We start from the raw sequence: 22,248 nt of genomic DNA on the forward strand, positions 1-22,248 counted from the left end.
CAGCTGGTGGCGGTAATGCACCATAAAGTTTGACATCCGTCATAAAACTCCAACAAAGAAGAAGAAGCTGCATCGAGAGATTTGGTAAACAGCAGCAGGGGCCTCGAGGAATTACCATTAAAAACACACACAAGCCTGGTTTCTGTTGTTAGCAGAGACAGCAGTACACATCTCAGTGAATCCGAGCAGGGCGTCTCTGTGTGGGGAGTCCCTCTGCTATTCTCTGGATCCTTCTTCTTGTTTATATCTGGTAAGACAACAGTAGCATTTAGCCAGGAAGCTAGATAGCAGCTTTCGCTACCTAATAACAGCCTTAAATGGGTAGCCTTAGGCTTACCTGTGCAGGTACATGACACCACAGAGTGCTTTATTCACCTGCATGTATTCAATTTAGCTTTGTATGATGTGAATGCATTTTTCGTTATTTGTGCCAAAACCAGTGTCAACAACAATAACAGAGCTAGGCCCAGCTGTTATTTACCAGCTTTAGTCACGTGTTAATATTTCAGCCTTGGCTACCTATATCCAGTTGAACTATCCACTCCGGTATCTTCCCTATTCTCCAATCTCCAATTTTGTTAATAGTCTTTTTATAGTCAATACTGTTCAAGCCCTACTGCTCCTATTTTTATACTTCCTTCTATTTAAATGGTTCATATTTTGTTACACTTTGTTTAGCTCTTTTTTTACTGTGTTAGCTGATGCATCTTGTTTTTGCACTATCCCCTTTGCTGCTGTACACAGCAAATTTCCCCACTGCGGGACTAATAAAGGAATATCTTAACTTAAAGGTCCCATATTATAAAAAAAAGTGAGATTTTCATGTTTTTTTATTATAAAGCAGGCTTAAGTCCTATATAAATATTGTGAAAGTATCAAAACACTCAATCCACAGGGAAATACACACAGCCCGTATTCAGAAACTCTGCATTTGAAACAAGCTGTCAGGATTTCTGCCCATTCGTGATGTCACAAATATACAATATTTAGAACCTTGACACAATTTTAAATGTAAACATTCTAAATGCGTCCCAGTTTATTTTCTGGTTGCAGTGTATGTGAATGTCATCAGCTGACAGGAAGTACACATGGACCCAAGCTGTTGCCTAGCAATGCAATTCTGTTGCAATTCCGTCAAAATGCGCTAAAATGGAGCTTTTCAGACAGAGGGTGAATACAGGTATATTTAGGCTGACAGTATGAGGAAAATGAAGTTTTTTTTTTTAACATTACAGCATGTAAACATGTTCTAGTAGAAACACAAAATACAAGTATGAACCTGAAAATGAGCATAACATGGGACCTTTAACTTGGGTTTTTGTCTTGCAGATATTTGAATAGGAAATTGCAGTACTCCAAGGAAAAAAAGCTATTAATGACTTCTTTACCTATGTATGTGAATGTTTGGCAGGTCACGTCCGCCCCCCTCACACACATGAGTGCTGTTTTCTCCTCGAGCTGGGCCAAGCGCCATGCCTGACCGGGACAGCTCCTACCTGTCAGGTGGCGGTGGGAGTGGTGGTGGTCTGGGCGAGGAAGGAGGACCCGGGTCTGGTTTGGCAGGTAGCTCTGCGGAGGGCAGAGGAGGCTCAGGAGGAAGTTTCGGAGGCAACGTCTCTGGCTCGGGGAGCATGGGGGGAGGAGGGGCGCTCGGAAATGGCAACGGCTGTGGGAACGGCGGAGGTGGGGGGCAAGGTGCAGGGGTGCCGTTTGACGGCGTCTGCAGGGACTTCATACGCAATGTCTGCAAGAGAGGAAAGCGCTGCCGCTTCAGACACCCAGACTTTAATGAGGTGCCAGACTTGGGAGTGCAAAAGAATGAATTCATCTTCTGCCATGACCACCAGAACAAGGAGTGTATGCGCTCCAACTGCCGCTTTGTCCATGGATCGAAAGAGGATGAGGACTATTACAAGAAAACAGGAGAGCTGCCCCTCAGACTAAGAGGGAAAGTTGCTGCACGGCTGGGCCTGTCTCCCATGGATCTCCCACATAGCCGCGGGGAAGTCCCCATCTGCAGAGACTTCCTGAAGGGAGAGTGCCAGAGGGGCAATAAGTGTAAATTTCGCCATGTCAAAAAAGACTTTGAATATGAGCCTTCCAGGGTTGGAGTGGGTGGTGTTATAGGGCCAGGTGCCAGTGGAATGGTGAATGCTGGGGGAGGGATAGGTGGTGGAGGAGGAGGTGCCTGTGGAGGAATGCAAGGACTTGTGGGAGGTGGAGGTGGAAGTAATATGATAGGGATGGGGATGGGAATGGGGATGGGGATGGGGATGGGTTGCCCCAGCCTGGGCGGTTGCAGAGATCCAGGTATCACAGGAATTGGGGGGGTAGGTGGAGGGGGCATGAGCACCTGTCTGTCTATAAGTTCTGCAGGGCCACGGCGTTACGACAGGGTCCCATGCTCAGTGTATGACCCTGTGCTTGAAAGTGGGCTGTTTGATCCCAGCTCCCTGGAGGCCTCTATGGACCACAATGCTCTACAGTTGAAGAGGCGGCGGCTGGAGGGGCTGCGCTTCGATGTGAGTGGAGGAGGTGCTCACTACGAGCTGGGAGTTCAAGCCACCTTGCCGCCTCGTCCTCTGGAGTACAGGTTCCTGGAGGAGGAGAACTCACTGCTGAGGAAGAGAGTTGAAGAGTTGAAGAAGCAGGTTAGAATGAGAAATGGTTACAAACAAACATTATTTGGAACTTAAATCAAACTGTTTTGGACCTCTGACAAATGATTGTATGAAATTATACACGGCAGGTAGGCCTCACTTATATTTCAGTCAAATCTAAACATATTTGTTATGCTATATGATTTGTTTTTGTTTTTACAACTAATACCAGATAAAATGGTGTGCAAAATAACAGCCACCTTTGACCGTATAATGTCAAAGTCTTTACAAAATTTAATTTTATAAGCTCAACAAAGGTAGAATTGTATCGGATTGCATTATATTGTCGAATATTTACTTGTTTACTTCGTACGCTTCCTGTGCTGAATGAATTGATATGATCCTTTCATGTGATAGTGTCATGTGAAAGGATCATATTCTATTATAGTGTCAAATTAAGTTTTAGTCACAAGGACTCACAGTTTCATTATATCTCACTGCCAGATCACAGGCAAAGTAAAGTTCCTTTGATGGCTGCAAGTGGAGATTTTAACAAAGCAAATCATTGTCATCAAACACAAGACTGTTCATCTAAAGTTACCACAGCATCTGAAGACCAGCGTATCATGCAAATATCTTGGATGGATGAAATGGAAAGACCAACTGAACAAACAACTTGCTATTAGGGCTGGAAGTTTGAAGTACAGCTGAAACGATGAGTCAATCGAAACTATTTTGGTAATCCTTTGAGTCATTTTTCCAAGTAAAAATGATGGTTCCAGCCTGTCAAATGTGAGGTTTTGCTGCTTTTCCTTGGCTTGTATGATAGTAAACTAAATATTGTTGGCTTTTGGACATTTTATAGACAATAATTAATTGAGAAAAAACTATGCATACACATCTATAATCAATAATGAAACTAATCTTTAGTAGCAACCCTAGTTAAAAGTACAGTTAAAAGTTTTGGCAACCCGAGGTATTTAGGTAAATTCACATAGTGGAAGAGTTAAAAATGAGTTTGTCACCTGATCATGAATATGTTTCTTTGCCTACTGTGTTCAGAAACATAACATGTTTAAACCAATCTTTAACAGCATTAGACAACTTAGGAATGTTGATTTAGTTGTTGCCTGGTGTTGGGTCCTGACCTGTCTATCAATTTCAGAATGATAGCTAGACTGTACTAATGGGAAATTATCATCATTCTTCAATAACAAGATGTAAAAGTTTAATATGGACCAATCAGTGGTTTTGAGGATTGTAGGAAAGTTAAGGTTATTACAGATAAAACAAAGTTTAAAGTAGTAGTTTGAGAGTTTATGATAAAAGATGGCAGCATGAGAGATCAATGCTGTAATAAATGAACTAATGACCCTTAAGAAGCAGAGATATGTCATACCTGCTTTAAATTCAAGGAGCGGCCGACTTTGAAGGATTTTTCCTCAACAGCAGCCTGACTAAAACAACAATGAATATATTCAAACAACATTAAAAAAGGAAAAGACATTCTGTATCATCGTAAGACACACTGCAAAAGCTGTAATTACAGTAGCTGGTTGACATACTAAGAAATGACGGCTTCCTAAAAACAATTTTCTTTTTGTCTTAACTATAATGTTTATAAGAATAAAAAGTCAAATTTTATAATAACTTTGTTTCTGCCAAACACAAAACCAGAGTTTCTGGCGGTGGACTTTAATGGAGCCAGTCATTTTCTAATCCATGTCTCTTGTGTTTCTCAGGTTTCAAACCTCATCGCTACAAATGAGGTTCTTCTGGATCAGAACGCCCAGTTCCGAACTCAGGCCAAGGTGATGACGCTGTCTTCCACTCCTGCACCCACCGAGCAGATTCTCGTGCCCCCCGTGGGTGCAATAAGTTCCTACAATCACAGCATCGCTCAGACTCACACCACCCTGAGCAGCGCCGGACTGCAGCCTCGGCCCGTCATCCAGCAAGACCTGGTAGCGCCTACCGGCGCCCCTTCAGCGCCCCCGACTAACGCTGCCCCGCCTACAGCCCCTCTGCCTCACCTCAACCCCGAGATCACCCCCCTCTCAGCTGCCCTCGTACAGACCATTGCCCAAGGGATGGCGCCACCTGTTTCTATGGCACCGGTGTCTGTATCTGTGGCACCGGTGGCAGTGTCCATTACGCAGCCGATGCCGGGCATCACCATGAGTCACGCCACCAGCACGATGGTCGCGTACCCCATTGTGAGTCAAAGCATGAGGATCACCACTCTGCCTCACTAACTGGCTAAATGTTGGACTGTTGTACCCACACGTCAGAATGTAGCATCCTTAACTGTGATTTTTAACATAGCTGATCAACTGATGACAGAACACTGAAGTATAAAGATGCTTGTATTCCTCCACCAGAGGGCAGGATAAAGACTTCCTCACTGTGTTCTGTGGCAACATTACAAAGACATTTTTACAGACTGACTGACTGACCTGTGAACAGTTTGTGCACCAAAGGAATCTTTTCACAGGCACCAAAAATGGCAACAAACTGAAAATATGTGAGGTCATCCATATTGTTTGAACACTGCTGTGCCGTCCTTGTGTGGACATGAAGACTTTGGAAGCAGTTTGTGTTTCTACTTTTGTGGATTGCTCTGGTGTAAATTAACTTTGGTACTTTGCACATAAAAAAAAAAAAGAATAACAGGCGCTCAACAATCAATCTTGTATTATCTGTCACTTTGTTTACAGCTTCAGTTCACACTTTTATCAGCTCAGGTCACACAGGAACAAGTCATGCTCATGTTTACATTCCATTGCTTGAGTTGTTTGGGTGGAGTCGCATTGTGTAAACTTGAATATAATACCACCTGCTTCTTCAGTAGCCTCATATCCGTGTGGCTCTTCAAACAAGTGGAGTATGTGGTGGTGGTGGTGGTGGTGCACCATAGGAATTATGCCCCGGGTTGGTGCGGTCACACAGGATGTAGGGGATTGAGGAGAATGTCCAGTCTGCTGTTTTTAAAATAAACTGGAGCAGCAGAAAGAATTGAACAAAGGTAAACATGGACCCAAGCTGTTGCCTTGCAACGCAATTCCGTTGAAATGCTCTAAAACGGAGCGTTTCAGACAGCGTGAATACAGGTATGTTCAGACAGACAGGATGAGGAAAAATAATGTGTTTTTTTTAACATTAAAGTATGTAACCATGTTCTAGTAGAAACCCAAAATACAAACGTGAACCTGGAAATGATCACGATATGTGACCTTTAAAATAAACTAGAGCAGCAGAAAGACTGGAACAGAGGTGCTGCTTGGTTAAAGATGTGACAGGAAGCAGTATTGTGTGTATATATATATATATTCTGTTTCGTCTGACAGGTAACAGTATATGTTTTAATAGACAGTGAAACTTACATTTTTAATAATTCAGTGGGAAAATCGCACTTTTCTTTAGCGTAATGCCGCAGTAATAACGGTAATTACTAGCTAATTGGATGACTGTTTTGCTGCAGCAGCGAAAGGGTCAAAGATGCGTTTTTTTCGTTTCAGACCACAGTGGGCGTGTTTTCCTCAGAATTTGTGCGTTTGAAACAAGCCGTTAGGATTTCTGTCCATTTGTGATGTCACAAATATACAATATTTAGACAATTTCAGTGTTAAACATAAACATTCTTAATGTGTCCCTGTTTATTTCCTGTTGCAGTGGATGTGAATGACATCAGCTGACAGGAAGTAAACATAGACCCAAGCTGTTGGCCAGCAACACAATTCTGTTGAAATGCGCTAAAACGGAGCGTTTCAGACAGAGCGTGAATACAGGTATATTCAGACAGACAGGATGAGGAAATATGTGTTTTTTGAACTTTAAAGTATGTAAACATGTTCTAGCAGAAACAAAATACAAGTATGAACCTGAAAATGAGCACGATATGGGACCTTTAACTTGGGTTTATTTTTTTTGTTTTGCAGACATTTGAATAGGAAATTGCAGTACTCCAAGGAAAAAAGCTATTAATGACTTGAATGAAAATGAGCATAATATGGGACCTTTAAAATAACCTGGAGCAACAGAAAGAGATGAAAAGGGGTGCTGCTTGGTTAAAGATGTGACAGGAAGTATTGTATATATATTCTGCTTCCTCTGACAGGTAGCAGTACGTATGAATAATCCCGTGTAAAGTCTCGCTTTTTGACGCTGTAACGCAGTAATAACGCTAATAATTACAAGCTGATTTGATGACTGAGTTTTGCCGCAGCAGCGAAAGAGTCAAAGATGCGTTTTTTTTTGTTTCAGACCACAGTGGGCGTGTTTTCATCCTCTAACGGGACTGGGTGAGGGGCAGAACTGCTCTGCCACTTCTTCTGGACCCGTGTTTAGTCGGTAAAACTGCAAAAGACGGACGAACGGTCAACTAGCTAATGTAACGGTTAAGGCAGCGGTCAGTTCGAGAAGAAGAAGTTCGCAATGGAACGTTAGAAATGGAACGTTAGAGTAACTTAACCGTTAAGTCCTTCAGAACGCTTCAGCTGAACACATTGTATCAAATGGTAGCTTATTATTATTAGTATTAGTATTAGTTTCTAGAGGATATAGCAGTATGCAAAGCGACAAGTCAGAGCCGAGTGAAGCCAAGGGCGCCGAGGTGTCGAGCTCAGGCGACGCCGAGAAGAAGGCGCTGAGTGCGGCGGAGACTTTGGCGGAGACGCAGGGTCCCAAACCCAAACAAGGGATCAGCGCGGTCGCGGTTCTCTGGACGTTTGGGAAATGTCTGGGCGCCTTGCTGCCCGTGTACCTGGCCGGCTACTACCGGGTCAGCACCAGCCTGCTGGTGTTCGGGATGATGGTCTACACGGGATGGAAACACGCCCGAGAAGCCAAGGAGACCAGACTGAGGTCAGCCATGCAGCTGCTCAACAACGAGGAGGAGTACACTTCCATGAAGGTGTCCAAAAGCAAGAGAGACCTCCCTGCGTGGGTAAGAAAACTGTCCTCATACACCAGCTTCTTCACTGTCCTTAATGGACCCAAAGTTGACCTAAAGTAACCCCACGTTATGTAAATAAGACAAAACGTAGCTGCAGTGGACCCTAAAATCAGAGGCAAGGCAAGGCAGCTTTATTTGTAGAGCACATTTCAGCAACAGGACAATTCAAAGTGCTTTATATAAACATTCAAGAACATTAAGACATCATTAAAACAGTTATAAAAACATAAAAACATTAAAGATTAGAAAATAAAAACAAGGAAACAGGGATGTATACAGGCTGTTCCCAGTAAACCACCCTATAATCACAGCCTTTACTCTGTTTTTAGCTGTCATGACTGGTAGCACTTATAATTTGATCTAATTGTGTTTCTTTCCCATAAATCATTTCCTCATGAGGGCTGGGATGATATACACCTATCTCCTCATTCCATACTATAAGGATACTTGGGTGTGGATTCGATATGTATTGCGTTTTTTTAAGTATTGCCATTCTACTTCTTAGTATTGCGATTCAATATTACGATTTATTGCGATTTTTGTTAACCTTTTTCTTTTTGTTTTTCCTTTATTTGGTTTTACTCAGACAATTACATAAACATACTTAATTATATACAAATATGAAGTGAACCAACTTTTCCACTTTTTAAAATGAAATTATAGAACACACAAATAGTGCTTTTCATGTGAAATAAGATAAAAAATAAATCATAATAATAAAAACATTACATTTAGAAAAAAAGAAAAATTAAACAAAAAAGAAGGGCGTTTTGGGGTTAACCTTTTTAACACTAGACCATGGGAAAAAGTTGAATCATACACTCCTAGGGACTTCATATAGTAAAAATGTTTGTAGCATGTATGTCGTCAGAGATGTCCTGAAGTCAAATATAGCAGTCATTGTATTTATGAAAACATTTCTCTCACAAATGAGTGGTATTTTTTTTAATTTGTAGGGGAGATGTAATGTTTTAAACTACTGGTAGGCAAACAAACAAGCACGGCTTTTCCTAATGTTGCAGATGAAGTATAGATCCTAAATGAAACATGCATGCAGCCAGATGTGCAGAAGTCCCCTTTCAGCTATATGCAGTGCATACAGTTGCCAAATTGGCTGTGTTTTTATTTCTAGACTAAACTTGTTTGAAAGCATAATTCTGAGTGCATTGCAACAACACCAATCCTTGGTGCAATTGTGTTGTGGCAAATGTGCATGCAGGATATTAGTCTTGATTTGCATATTATACGTCTTGAGAGCATGTTTTCACAAAATGGAAATGCTGAAACCTACGTGTTCATATTTTGTCTCAGAACATCTGGCCACACCCAGATGAGGTTCCTGTGGATACTTGTTTCATTGAGTGGCAGCATGCATTATATTCCTCCATTGAATTATTCCAAAAAGGGCATCTCCATATTGCTCTCCAGTGTGCATAACAAATGGCATGGATTTTCTTTACGATTAATCAATAAATGGAGAAGACATGCCACGCACTTACATTGTTAAATTATTGTAATGATCCTGTTGTGTGTTTATCAGGTCCTATGCATAATTTAAGTGTTTACCCTCATTGTCTTTCTTTCCTTCAGGTCAGCTTTCCAGATGTTGAGAAGGTTGAATGGCTGAACAAGGTAAAACATCAGTGCTTTCCTTTTTTCGCTTAGTCTTTTCACTGTTTACGTAACACAGAGACGCTAGTGTTTCCCGTTTTAATAAGCCCACAGCAAACACACCCCTGTCTGTTCAGCTGTTGTGTTGATTGACACTTTGAGGAGTATGCTAGCTGGTGCTAGCTGATAGATGGTAGCACTGCTGCTGTTTGCAGAAAAGGCCACTCCCCCCATTAGTGTAGCCACTGTGTCTGTACTGCAGAGAGCAGGCCCAGTGCCAGGCAACCCTCTCAACATTTCCATTTCATTACAGGCTAGAGCTCACAGGAAGGAGGAGGAGCTGCCCAGTCCCCCCAAACTATATAAAACTGCAGCCATTGTCCCTCACCCACCCCCTTGGCTTCTGTAGCCCAGAGAAACTAGAGCCTCTAACATAGACATACAGTAATAAAATCACTCATAATAACAAGACCACGAGATTCAAGCGTCAGAGAGCCAGACAAAGCAGAGATTTGAGACTGGTTACTGGAGGGGGAGGTCAGCAGATTCCCTCGCTGCATCCCTCCCAGGAGCAGGCAGCTGATGACTCACTCTCCACTAATGCCAGACTGAAACCAGCAGTGGGTTTTTTTTACAGTTACACAAGCACACAAACAAGCACAGCCTCTGCTTTTTGTTCTTTCCCTGAAGGAATTAAGAGTTTATGTAGCAACATTAACATTTCGTACAGCACAAGGTTCACTGTGATAAATGCAAGGACTCAAAGTAGACGACTAACAGCTGAGGAGACTCAACTGCGCAACAGCTGTTTCTGTCATTCCTCAGATGTTGCACATGGAAGCCAAGGCATTTGATGGATCGTTTTGTGACTATGTGGCTAAAATGACAACATTTTCTTAAAGAAGTAGTCTCTGGTTGCAGGGATGGACGTTGTTTATTATGTTTTGTGTCTTGTAGTGGCCATTTTACCATGCTCCAAGTTCCTAGGCCACTTAGTCTGCAAGGTATCTCTGATTTGATTCGTGTTGCAATTCATTTCAGTCCTTTTTGTGAAGACCCAATGTACTCACAGGAGGAAGGGAGAACTTTAATGAGAGTTTTTGTTAGAATCAATTACCTCACAGCAGGTGATTTCCATCCAAGTTCACCCGGCACTCGCCCCTTGTCACATACTGGCTCAGGGAATGTGACAAAAAGGGAGTTGAAGGTGCTGCCAGGTGGATGTGGCTGTAGGAAGAGAGAGAGACAGTGAGCACATGGAGCAGCTTTTATAGTGTGGAAGGTCCAGGTGATCCCAATCAGGCTGTCGACCCTCCCTTGTCACCCAACTGCCTGCTGAGGTTGGCCAAGCAACCTCCAAGACGGGGAGGGGCGTCACACCCGTTACACTACCGACTGGATGTTTAAAAATATACGTTAATAAATGTTATCACACTATCGCTATATTTAACACGTGCAAAAACTTGTTACAATCCACACCTACGCAGACTTCACAGCATCTTCTAAAAACTTTATTTTTTTTGGTTATGCACACTGAAAAACTACGTTACGACACTTTATAACAAGAAAATGGTAAACAACATAATCCTACATGGTCGCTATTCTAACTATATGAAAACTATGGTACAAACTTAAATAATATCAGAACTCATGCAATATATCATACCAACATGAACAATTTTACCAAATATAAATATGTGCATAACTTACATGTCTTACTAATAAAAGCAGTTTGTAACCATGCCGTTGTTGGTCTGCCCAGGTGCTGCAGCAGGTGTGGCCCTTTGTCGGCCAGTACCTCGAGAAGCTGCTGGTGGAAACCATCGCTCCGTCTATCCGAGGCTCGAGCAACCACCTCCAAACCCTCAACTTCACCAAAGTGGATTTTGGAGACAAGGTGACGCTATTGATAGCTTAACTTTAATACGACACCGCTGTAAAGATTCACACAAATGTTTTTATTGTGCTGAAAATATGCTCTCTGTTTGCTGCAGGCCATGAAGGTTGTAGGGATCAAGGCACACACTGAGAATGACAAAGGACAAGTCCTGTTAGATCTGTATATCAGGTGAATGTTTATCTATTGCTCTTTGAATTTGCGAGGCACCTCTGTATTACAGCTTTGAGAAGGCATTATCGTAGATGACATTTTTGTTCTCGTATCCTCAGCTATGTTGGCAACGTAGAGATCGACGTCGAGGTGAAGAGATACTTCTGCAAAGCTGGAGTCAAAGGAATACAGGTTTGTTGTCGTTTCACTGAATTACAGAGTAGCATGTCATTAATACAAAGATGTTGCCTGTCTTAAGGGATAGCTGAAATAAACAATGTGCCATTCTGTAAGCCATGGTTTTCACAAGTTCTGCTTCTCTGTCCTCAGCTACACGGGATGATGCGGGTGATTCTGGAGCCTCTGATTGGAGACGTGCCCATAGTGGGTGCAGTCACCATGTTTTTCATCCAGCGGCCTGTACGTCCTTCTGCATTCACCTCTATTTGCCCTTTTCTCGTAGCCTCTCAACCCCCATTCCTCCTGTTACCATCATGTATCTCAGTAGAGCCTCGTATGCTTTTCGTGCTATTGATTTCACATCAATCCTGATTGATTTGCTGAATACAGCAAATTCCTCTCTCTTATCTCTTCCCAGAAACTAGACATCAATTGGACTGGAATGACTAATTTGTTGGACATCCCTGGACTGAAGTGAGTCATGCTGAAATGGCCTTTCTTTGGGTTACAAGTTAGTAATAGCCACGACCTTATAATATTTCATTAAAGGAACAGTGTGGAACATTTCAGGGATCTATTAGCAGAAATGGAATATAATATTCATAACTATGTTACATTAGTGTAAAATCACCTGAAAATAAGAATTGAATGCTTCGAGCTTAGAATGAGCCCTTCATATCTACATAGAGAGCAGATCCTCTTCACAGAGTCTGCCACGTTTCCGAGTTTCAGAGCCTTTTTTTTAGCTTACCTAAAGGCCACTGTAGTTCTCCGACACGCTTGTGAAACTGTGGTAACGTGAGCTGCAGAGTGCAAAACTGTGGTACCGCCAGCCGCCGTCTGACATCCTGTTGCTCATAAAGTAGTGTTATTATTTTGGTAAGGGTGGCCTCTGAGCGAGGTGAACGCCGTTACCACGATTTTGCACTCGGCGGCTCACGTTACCGCAGTCTTTGAAAGGGAGGAGTGAGTGGAAGGGTTCTCAGTTGGTTGCAATCTGCAACCACACCACAAGATGCTGCAAAATCCTACATACTGTACCTTTAATGTGTTGGTTTTATTATACAGTACATAGAGTAAATAAATAAATGATATAGGCAATACAGCAGTACATTTCCATTAAAATGCTGTTTCTTTGTCTCAGTGTCATGTCTGACAGCATGATCATGGATGCCATTGCCTCCTTCTTGGTGCTGCCCAACCGCCTGGTTGTCCCCCTGGTTCCAGGCCTGCATGTGGCCCAACTACGCTCTCCTCTGCCCAGGGTAAAGCCTCAATATGCACCTACACATAAAGGGATACTATTATAGTCAACACCAGTATATTACATCTTGGCCCCTCTTTTTTCTTTCTTAGGGTGTGGTACGCATCCACCTATTGGAGGCACAGAACCTAGCTGCCAAGGACAACTACGTGAAAGGGGTCATGGCTGGCTTGTCTGACCCTTACGCCATACTGAGGGTCGGCCCTCAGACCTTCACCTCCAAACACGTTGACAACACACACTCTCCCAAGTGGGAAGAGATTTACGAGGTAAGAAGAAGAATGGAGAGTTTTTTTACGGCAAGCTTGAAATGTGTGTCGTCATTGCACAAGTGTCCAGAGACTCAATCATATGTCATTTCACTTTGTTCTGTATCTGAGGGATTAGACTGTTGCAGCGCTGGGAATGTTCATTTTCATTCATGGTGGCATGAAGCCAGCTTCCATACAAATCCCTCTGTCAGTCTTCATGTCCTTGTGTGTGTCTGGTACATCAGGTTATAGTCCATGAAGTGCCAGGTCAAGAGTTGGAGGTGGAGGTATATGACAAAGACACAGACCAGGATGATTTCCTGGGCAGGTACATATGCATATTCATGTCTCTTGTGTGCCTACATTGAATCTCGCATTCTCACCTTTCATCTGTCACCATTCCTAGCCAGTTAGGAAAAAGTATACTACCTTTTTTTTTTTTTTTTTTAAGCATTTGGAAAGTTACAGCATCTACTTTCTATGCTATGATCCTTTTATTTTCAGAAATACATTTTCTTCTTTAATTGAATTCTGTCTTACACTCCTCCTCCGTTTAGGGCCAAATTGGATTTGGGCATTGTGAAGAAATCCATAGTTGTGGATAATGTAAGTATAAAAAGCTGTTATCGTTTTAGTCACAGTTTGTATAAGTATTTTTTTTAATCTTTTGATTGTGAGTGCATGCCTGTGTCTGTCTTCCCAGTGGTTGCCGTTGAAAGAAACTACATCAGGACGGGTTCATTTCAGACTGGAGTGGTTGGCCTTGCTGCCTAGCACTGATCGCCTAGAGCAGGTTTGAGTCACTCATTTCCACTGATGCATTACAAAAATCTACCCTATACACTCTAGATAGAATCACATGTTTGCAATTCTCCCTCCAGGTCCTAAAGAGGAACGAAAGTGTCACCAGCAAGACTGCTGATCCACCTTCTTCAGCCATCTTGGTTGTGTATCTGGACAAGGCTGAGGCGCTTCCTGTGAGTCAAATCTCTCCACCCTCTCTGCTCACGCTCGTGCTCAGCTCAGAGCTGCTTCCTGTGTGGTTAAACTGGGGCAAAGCTGCGTCCGCCACCTGTCTTGACATTCCACAAAGTTGTTGCCTCGGCCTTTAACCCTGTGTCCTCCGTTACAGCGCGGACCAGTGAGGCTAACTTTATCCACGGCTGTTAAACACACATTTCCTGCTGTGTCATATCACACACAAAAGGGAACAGCAGTAACTGAATCTTTGGAATGAAATTCAGTTTTTGTGGTTTCTTTCGATGCACATTCATACTTCCTGATTGTGACATGCCATGTGGTTATTCGTGCCGTTGCTATGTTAACCCTATTATTCACATCAGCCTCGTGTTGTCAGGGTGGTAGATAAAAGTCTATTTATTGCTCCTGCTCTCTTGGTTACAGAATGCCATTGTTCACATGCCTTACTTTGTCTGTAACTGTGTGTCTTTTAGATGAAGAAGGGGAATAAAGAGCCCAACCCCATGGTGCAGTTGTCTGTGCAGGACATCACTAGAGAGAGCAAGGTATATCTACTGGGAAAGTCAGTTATAATTCTGTAGATTGTGCTTCATTAATATACATACTTATTTATTCTTGCCTTTAGACTTGTTACACAACCATTAATCCACAGTGGGAGGAAGCTTTTACCTTCTTCATCCAGGATCCTCGCAAGCAGGACATAGACATTCAGGTGACGGCTCATGAGATTAGCTTCTCTGCACTGAACTTTGTGTTTGAAAGCCAAATTTTCTATGGTCTTATTTTTGCTTTCCTTCATGTTAAATGAACCAGGTGAAGGACGCTGACCGTGTGCAGACGTTGGGCAGTCTGACCATCCCGTTGTCCCGCCTGCTGTCCAATTCTAACCTTTCCCTGGACCAGTGGTTCCAGTTGGACAACTCTGGATCTGCCAGTCGCATCTATATCAACTCAGTCCTCAGGGTAAATGGCAACAAGACCCACTCACTAGTCCTGCACCAAAAAATACGCTGAAAATAAAACAAACAAGCACAATGTGGGAGGTTATTCTTAATAAATACAATCAAAAATTGGATTTTGACCAAATTTTTTTTTCATATGTATAACGGCGTCTCAACTGAGATTAAATGGGACCAGATTCTAGGTTTTTAGTCACATTTTATTCAGATTCTTTCTGTCTCTTCTCTTCTCTATTGTAACATAGGTCCTGTGGTTGGATGAGGACCGTATTCAATCTGATGTGTCATCTAATTTGGAGGCTGGGATGTCCAAACAGCTGCCCCAGCAGACCTCCGCTCATTCTAGCTTTGCCACAGAGGTAATGGAGGACAGCGCAGTCATGATTTTGATTTAGGATTGTGTTTTCGTTCTCTAATGTGTTTGTAATCTTTTTTAGGGACTGCTCAGAATTCACCTATTGGCGGGGCAGAACCTTGTTCCCAAAGATAACATGATGGGGGGCATGGTAAAAGGCAAGAGTGACCCCTACGTCAAGATTAACATCGGGGGCGAAACATTCACAAGTCAGGTTATCAAGACTAATCTCAACCCCACCTGGAATGAGATGTACGAGGTAAATAACACAAGGTTATTTATTGAAAGAACACAGTTTTGTTGTGAAATTAATAGAAGTGTCTGAAGTTTGCATGTATTTATAAATGTCTGCTGTATAATTGTTTTTTCACCCACCTCAGGTGATTCTCACCAATCTGCCTGGCCAGGACCTGTATGTGGAGGTGTTTGATAAAGACATGGACATGAAGGATGATTTCATGGGCAGGTAAAGTAGCTATAGATAATTCAATTATGAAATAAATTGAATGGATTTAAAGCTACATTCTAATCTCACATATCCCGACGTACAGGCTGAAGATCAGTCTGAAGGACATCATCGATTCCCAGTACACTGATCAGGTGGGATGTTCCTCGACAAACACAAAGAGTGTGGTCAGAATAATGCTGCATTCACATGGAATCAGGCAGACGGAAAACCGGATATCATTTTAGTGGACTAGAACAAGACCGTAAACTTAAGTGAGGCTGGCAGAGAATACTGGCAACGGTAACGGTAGACGGCATTGCTGTCCAAAGTTAAAATATTAAAAATGTTCTCCTGAATATACAAACGGATGTTACCTAGCTCCCTCACACAAGGAGAACATTTTTTAATATTAAGAGAAAGCTGCATTTTATAGCTACATGCTTTACTAGAATAATTACATATAATAATAAACACAAAATAATTGTATAATATACTTTATTCCATTCTTTGTAAACAATACGACATCGCCATAGCAACATATCGTCATGCATGTTTTGTCTGTATGTACTGTATGTTTATTTTTCCCGTGCCGTCCAGAATGTGTTGTCCGTCCACTGTCTGCCTGATTTCATGTGAATGCAGTAAAAGCTCGCCATAGATTAGGTCTAACTCATGTGGGTGCACAGGGCTCCAACTCACTTTGATTAGACCCTTTACCCTCTCAAAATATATCCGTAACATATAGCACAGATCCTGTTTAAATGATTCCAATTCTTCTCTCAGTGGTACACTCTCAGTGATGTGAAGTCTGGTCGAGTTCACCTGATACTGGAATGGGTTCCGACGTCCTCCGAGTCAGACAGAGTGGACCAGGTTTGTATTCCCAAAAAAGTCATGAGTTAATGGAGCGTTGCTGGTAAGATTGATCCATACTCACTAGTTCTTTCCTGCATCTTCAGGTCCTTCAGTTCTATTCCAGGCAGAGCTACCAGAACAAGGCAGTCCCCTCAGCAGCCCTACTGTTTGTCTTTATGGAGCAAGCAGATGGCTTACCAGTGAGTCCTTTTCTACTGATGATGTCAGGATGTGCAGTTATGGTTTAGAATACATATGCTTCTATTGTTATTTCCTGTTTGTCTCTCTACAGGTTAAGAAGAGTGGCAAAGATCCAAAAGTGGGAGCAGAGGTTACCCTTGGAGAAATGTCCCGCAAAACTACAGTAAGACCTCATTCAGTTTAGAATTGGTAGTACTATGTGTGATGGAATAATTGATACACAAGTTAACTTTGGAAGGAAGAGGTCCGGAGCTGATGATGTCTTACAAAAGAAGGTTTATTGAAGCTTGATCAAGGAGAATTGTCAGGTCTCCACAATAGATGCTCTCTGCGTGAAGGCCTCACAACTCTGCCCTTCCTCCCCGGTGCTCAGTGTCTTACCCCTTATCATGTTTTGACTTACTCCGTTCCTCTGGCATCTCTGACCCTGGTTGTCCTAGCGACTGGCTCTACGGTCTCCACTACAGGCACAGCTGTACAGATAACGGTGGCTCCTCTAGACAGGACTCCAACCCAATAATGTCAACAGAGGGACACTCTGACAAACACTCTGACCTTTCTACCAATAAGAGAGGAATTGATGGAAAATTCCATCACACTATGTTTTAATGTATTTTCCATAGCTCTGATTGTAATATTGTAAGAGTGACCTGATATCTGTCAGAAATATTGACTGACTCTTTCATCTCTGAAGGTGTGTGATCGTACCACATCACCTCAGTGGAACGAGGCATTCTGCTTCCTGGTTCGAGACCCCAGAAAAGAGATTCTTGTTGCTAAGGTACGCAGTGCATAATCAACGTGGAACAGAAAGAGTGTGAACGCAGATGCTAACAGTGTGATCTCTGATATACAGTGTACTGTAAATACTACCTATGCTTAACACCCTGTATTGTGTCACTCCAGCTCTCCCACAGCTGGACATTGCCCATTGGTTCCCTGGTGGTTCCCATCAGAGAGCTGCTCTCTGAACCAGAGCTGGTGCTGGACCAGTGGTTCAATTTGGACGGAGCCTCACCTGAGAGTCAGGTTCTTCTGAGGGCTGAACTCAAGGTGGTTGCCCTGTCATTTTCTCTATTTGTCTTATTCTAAATATTTAGTATATGTCCTTTAAGTTTATTTTTCTCTATCTCTTTATCACTTTCACTATATGGCCCTTTCTCTGTCTCTAATCTCTTCGTCATTTTTTGTGCTTCTTTCTCTGCCTATATATCTTACTCTCTTTGTGTAACTGTAATATCTCTTTAATAATATCTTTGTCTGTATCTATATTTCTTTCACTCGGTATAACTTTGTATAATATCTCTTTCTGTTTCTTTCTTATCTGTATGTCTCAGTCTCTGTATCATTTGTTTCTTTGTCGTGAGGCTTTTGAGGCAGTTATTTTGTACTTCTACTGATATTAGTATTTACAATCGGGACTGGTACAAAGCTGATAATAATAATATGGACTCAACTGCAGATGCTGATTCCCAGCAAATGTCCGGCCGCCACTGATAAGGCTAAGGTCACTTCAGTGTCAGACCCTTCCCCCGCTCCGCGAAAACAAGAGATAGACACAGTGTTGAGGTGAGGTAGTTAATTCAAAAAGTCTGTCCTTACTTTCTGTGTGTCCTTTGATCACTTACATTTTTTTTATCGCTACTCTTTGTATATTTAGGTCAAGCTCAGTGGACGCTCCTCCTGTGGAGACTATAGCCTCTTCAGTGACCTCACATGAGGATGTTGTCGTAGAAGAAACGGCGGAAGCTGATGCGACTGAAGAGAAGGTGGAAGAATCACCGAGCCCCGCAGTAGCACAGCCTCCTCACACTTCCCCAGACCTCAGCTTTGCCAGTGAGGTAACGTCACAAAATAGTGATCTACAGGAGCAGATACATGCAACAAGGTGTGACACAATCAAATTTAATATATATATATGAAAATTAAATCCTGTAGGGGTTGCTGAGAATCATCCTGCTGGAGGCTCAGAGTCTGGTTGCCAAAGATAACAAGATGGGCGGTATGGTGAAGGGCAAGAGTGACCCCTATGCCAAGATCAGTGTCGGAGATGTGGCGTTTAAGAGTAATGTGATCAAGGAGAATCTCAACCCGGTCTGGAATGAGATGTATGAGGTGTGTATGAAATAACTGGGCAGTCTGATTTACTAATAAAGATGATAATACTTCACGTTAACCACCTCATTTATATTCATTTAACTGTTGTGTGTTGTCTCAGGTGGTGCTCAGGCCTCAGTCAGGACAGGAGGTGCAACTAGAGCTGTATGACAAAGACATGGACTCAGATGACTTCCTGGGCAGGTAATGTGGAGGTTTTCTAGTTGTTGGACTATATTCAGCAGGTCAACATGTGTACAGACCCAAACTGTAGTTATTTCACCATAAAAATAAATTACAGGTATATTACCGTATGGTTTGATTTATGGAAAAGTCAGCATTTGGTGTTTTTCACTTCATCCTAGTTTTATTTTTCCGTGTTTACTAACATTACCTATGGAAGCAAACTTTTCACAGCATTAGAACATATTGATAATTTAATATTTTAGGGCATTTTAAGGGTCTGGCTTCATTTTCCCGGATCATGCGTTTAACTTGTGCTATTCTGTGTTAATACAGATACAAAATCAGTGTGGCAGACATCATCCGTTCCCAGTACACAGACCAGGTCAGTATTGCATGCCTCACTGTATCTCAGTTATTGCTGCGGTGTTGTCATAGGCTTTAATTCTACATCTCTGTTTCAGTGGTACACCCTGGATGACGTGAAGTCTGGACGTGTCCGCCTGATTCTGGAGTGGGTACCAGCAGTGTCCCATAATGACACCCTGGACCAGGTTAGTGCAATTACTTTCATTTGTTTATGTTTTTTCTTTTATTCATGCAAATGTTTATAATCTTCATCATTTGTATTGCCTATTCGTCCCACATCTGTGCTATTCCAGATATGATACCCTGCCCAGTTCACCCTGCACATCAGTGCTGAGTCACCGTAATGTATTTTTCATTTGATACTCTGCTGCAGGTGATGGAGCTGCAGTCTCTCCAGTCTTACAAGAACAAGGCCGTTCCCTCTGCAGCCCTGCTCTTTGTTTATGTGGACAGAGCACACTCTCTGCCTGTGAGTCCCTTGTAATTTGGTACTGAAAAACACTATCATGAGTGTGCTGTCTCTGAGTTATAGACAGACAACAGTTTGGAAAGCTCATGTTGATAAACAGATTGGGATAAAGTGGAAAATTCCTTCTAGTAATCACTGGATTAAAATAAATGAAGACTTTCAGAAATAGTTGCTGCTTGCTAAGCAACACAATCACTGTTGTTGCATTTTATGATGCAATGATTCAGGAATGTTTGGTTTTTTTAAAAGAAAGGGAAGTTGGATCTCGAGCCATTGTTGCTTTAATTACAGAGTGAATACAAACCGCTCACATAATGTTGTGTGTATTTCTGTGTGCAGTTTAAGAAAAGTGGAAAGGAGCCCAAGGCTGGGGCCGAGCTCGTTTTTGGTAAAACAACCTACAAGACCAAGGTATGAGACTGATGATAAAGACATATAACAAACACACACACTTTGGATATACTAGCCTGGACTGCCACTAATGAATACTTCCGTTAATCATTTAGTCATTAAAATGTCATGATGAAGTCCCCATTGCAATTTACAAACAAACAAACTAGTGTGTTGGTAAATGGTTCAAAATGTTATGGGATAAATGACTAAAAGCTGTTTAGAATTTAAACTTCGGCGCCCCCCACTGGTGGTATTGAAAAAGACACAAGGCTTTACAGTAATGCATGCTAATACCTTCATTAGACTGTTCAAAATACCAGTGGAAAGAAAAGAAGAAGATAAGAAACAACTTAATCAAAGTATAATGACTATACAGAGCTTGTAATTCCATTCCCAGTTTAAGGAACCACCCCTCCCCCAACTTCTCTTTCCTCTTTTTCTATCTGAAGGTGTGTGATCGCTCCAGATCACCTCAGTGGGACGAGGCGTTCCACTTCTTGGTTCGCGACCCCACAGAGGAGATGCTCATCATGAAGGTGAGTGTATCTGAAGACTGCTGCCAGCGTCCTCTCACATCTCCTCCTCTGGCTGGCATTATAAATGTGTCCTTATCTCTGTAGTTGTCCAGCGCATGGGACCAGCCAATGGGATCTCTTGTAGTCCCTGTGAGGGAGCTGTTCTCTGAACCACAGCTGGTCCTGGACCAGTGGATGCCTCTGGATGGAGCCTTACCTGAGAGTGAGATCCTACTGAGGGCTGAACTCAAGGTAAGAGAGGACACACACAGGGGATTATTACCGATGTCACTTATACACAGAATAAACAACTGGAAATGTATTGTTGATAGATCCTGAGCTCCAGGATGACTGAAGCTCCACAGCCTTCTGCGACTGGTTCAAAGAAAGAAGAGATAGAGGTCACTTCCACAGTCAGTGAGGATGAAAAACGTTCAGAGCTGACAAAGGATGAGTGAGTGTTGTGCACCTGATAATACACACATACACCTTGGTCTAAATAAAAAAACACCCAAACCATACCACTTAGTGTCAATTAAATATAAAGAAAAGTAAGCAATGAATACACATTTGAAACGTAAACAAGCACTAATAATCATTTTAAAAAATGTGTGCCTGTCGGTGGGATTTACAAGCAGATATGCTCCTATAAAGCATGTTTTGAAAGCATTTGTATCCAAGTGAAGCTACAAAAAGGTAATTTTCTTCCATTGTTAGTTCCGGTCAGGAGTCTGGCTGTGCTGTTTTGTAACACAGTGTATATTTTCAGATCGGTTGCAGTATCCAGCCAGTTTAAACACTCTGAAGCAGGAGATGCTGCGGCGGCCTCCGCAGAAGATGCTGCTCCCGCTGAGCCGGCTGCCATTCACACTGCATCTGATACATTCCCTGCTGCCGCAGTGAGTCATAGCACATTATAGTCAGTGGTTATTATGTTTAACCTGTCTATTTACACCTTCATAACCTTCCATGTCATTTTGCTCAGCTGGTGGAGGAGCCAACAGAGCCAGAAGAGCATCCCCCACAGCCACACACAGCAGGGTGAGCTCCACATCACAGCTAATAAGACCATATTTCCTTTTTCACTTCATTCCCTTTAAAGATCCATAAATTGGAAGAATAGAAAAAGAAACATGTTTAAATTTCTGTGCTCTGTGTATGAATGTAGTACTGGTTTAGGCAACCTTGTTCACGCCACAGTGACTGGTCTTCCCGCTGACACCCTGGGGCCAGCAGAGGTCACAGAAATCCCCAAAGCTCGGGAGGTTCTTCCATCACACACCTGCCCCAGCCAGGACTTTGGTGAAGAGGTGGGTTTAGTTTATGCCTTGATTAGCAGAGTGGAAGAATTAGCTTCCACCAACTGTACAGTGGTATCTGTTCTTCATCACTGCTCCTTTTGAATTATTTTGTGTGTATTTGCTTGTTATTTTAAACGATAAGAAAACACTTCTTTTTGCAGTGTACCTCTCTGCCAAAGTGAACACTTATACGATGTCATGCTTTTCAACAA

General features: G+C 42.4%; 2 protein-coding genes and 1 long non-coding RNA gene across 4 annotated transcripts in view; 2 read left to right on the plus strand and 1 right to left on the minus strand.

Moving 5' to 3' along the window:
* On the plus strand, positions 1 to 5,322 carry zc3h10 (zinc finger CCCH-type containing 10). The gene is made up of 3 exons (XM_037768666.1): positions 1 to 250; positions 1,412 to 2,651; positions 4,343 to 5,322. The coding sequence occupies exons 2-3, from the start codon at positions 1,473 to 1,475 to the stop codon at positions 4,853 to 4,855; spliced, it is 1,692 nt and encodes a 563-aa protein (XP_037624594.1). The 5' UTR covers positions 1 to 250; positions 1,412 to 1,472; the 3' UTR covers positions 4,856 to 5,322.
* LOC119487633 lies at positions 2,485 to 10,908 on the minus strand. The gene is made up of 3 exons (XR_005206747.1): positions 10,283 to 10,908; positions 4,000 to 4,057; positions 2,485 to 2,618 (listed from the first exon to the last, which is right to left on the minus strand). It is a non-coding gene; the product is annotated as an uncharacterized LOC119487633 (long non-coding RNA).
* esyt1b (extended synaptotagmin-like protein 1b) overlaps positions 6,735 to 22,248 on the plus strand; it is a 22,717-nt gene continuing 7,203 nt past the window's right edge. Inside the window, exons 1-39 of one of the 2 annotated variants that reach the window (XM_037768646.1) lie at positions 6,737 to 7,545; positions 9,145 to 9,186; positions 10,928 to 11,062; positions 11,160 to 11,233; positions 11,335 to 11,407; positions 11,546 to 11,635; positions 11,814 to 11,869; positions 12,540 to 12,660; positions 12,752 to 12,928; positions 13,156 to 13,238; positions 13,468 to 13,516; positions 13,614 to 13,703; positions 13,792 to 13,887; positions 14,365 to 14,436; positions 14,517 to 14,603; positions 14,705 to 14,854; positions 15,096 to 15,209; positions 15,288 to 15,464; positions 15,586 to 15,671; positions 15,757 to 15,805; positions 16,437 to 16,526; positions 16,613 to 16,708; positions 16,801 to 16,872; positions 17,404 to 17,490; positions 17,616 to 17,762; positions 18,172 to 18,278; positions 18,370 to 18,550; positions 18,648 to 18,824; positions 18,928 to 19,010; positions 19,326 to 19,374; positions 19,454 to 19,543; positions 19,732 to 19,827; positions 20,167 to 20,238; positions 20,670 to 20,756; positions 20,841 to 20,987; positions 21,068 to 21,189; positions 21,505 to 21,634; positions 21,721 to 21,776; positions 21,904 to 22,045. In XM_037768646.1, the coding sequence (XP_037624574.1) occupies positions 7,168 to 7,545; positions 9,145 to 9,186; positions 10,928 to 11,062; positions 11,160 to 11,233; positions 11,335 to 11,407; positions 11,546 to 11,635; positions 11,814 to 11,869; positions 12,540 to 12,660; positions 12,752 to 12,928; positions 13,156 to 13,238; positions 13,468 to 13,516; positions 13,614 to 13,703; positions 13,792 to 13,887; positions 14,365 to 14,436; positions 14,517 to 14,603; positions 14,705 to 14,854; positions 15,096 to 15,209; positions 15,288 to 15,464; positions 15,586 to 15,671; positions 15,757 to 15,805; positions 16,437 to 16,526; positions 16,613 to 16,708; positions 16,801 to 16,872; positions 17,404 to 17,490; positions 17,616 to 17,762; positions 18,172 to 18,278; positions 18,370 to 18,550; positions 18,648 to 18,824; positions 18,928 to 19,010; positions 19,326 to 19,374; positions 19,454 to 19,543; positions 19,732 to 19,827; positions 20,167 to 20,238; positions 20,670 to 20,756; positions 20,841 to 20,987; positions 21,068 to 21,189; positions 21,505 to 21,634; positions 21,721 to 21,776; positions 21,904 to 22,045 (4,230 nt within the window). In that variant the 5' untranslated portion in view covers positions 6,737 to 7,167. Of the gene's footprint in view, positions 7,546 to 9,144; positions 9,187 to 10,927; positions 11,063 to 11,159; positions 11,234 to 11,334; positions 11,408 to 11,545; positions 11,636 to 11,813; positions 11,870 to 12,539; positions 12,661 to 12,751; positions 12,929 to 13,155; positions 13,239 to 13,467; positions 13,517 to 13,613; positions 13,704 to 13,791; positions 13,888 to 14,364; positions 14,437 to 14,516; positions 14,604 to 14,704; positions 14,855 to 15,095; positions 15,210 to 15,287; positions 15,465 to 15,585; positions 15,672 to 15,756; positions 15,806 to 16,436; positions 16,527 to 16,612; positions 16,709 to 16,800; positions 16,873 to 17,403; positions 17,491 to 17,615; positions 17,763 to 18,171; positions 18,279 to 18,369; positions 18,551 to 18,647; positions 18,825 to 18,927; positions 19,011 to 19,325; positions 19,375 to 19,453; positions 19,544 to 19,731; positions 19,828 to 20,166; positions 20,239 to 20,669; positions 20,757 to 20,840; positions 20,988 to 21,067; positions 21,190 to 21,504; positions 21,635 to 21,720; positions 21,777 to 21,903; positions 22,046 to 22,248 lie in introns of both variants that reach the window. The other variant, XM_037768653.1, reaches the window with a different exon arrangement.

This window comes from Sebastes umbrosus, chromosome 1 (assembly GCF_015220745.1).
Source record: "Sebastes umbrosus isolate fSebUmb1 chromosome 1, fSebUmb1.pri, whole genome shotgun sequence".
NCBI lineage: Eukaryota > Metazoa > Chordata > Actinopteri > Perciformes > Sebastidae > Sebastes > Sebastes umbrosus.

Excerpts from the sequence above, each read along its gene's own strand:
- zc3h10 (XM_037768666.1), top strand. The coding sequence starts at position 1,473 with ATGCCTGACCGGGACAGCTCCTACCTGTCAGGTGGCGGTGGGAGTGGT. Across the intron at positions 2,652-4,342 it reads TTGAAGAGTTGAAGAAGCAG|GTTTCAAACCTCATCGCTAC; the intron begins GTTAGAATGAGA and ends TGTGTTTCTCAG.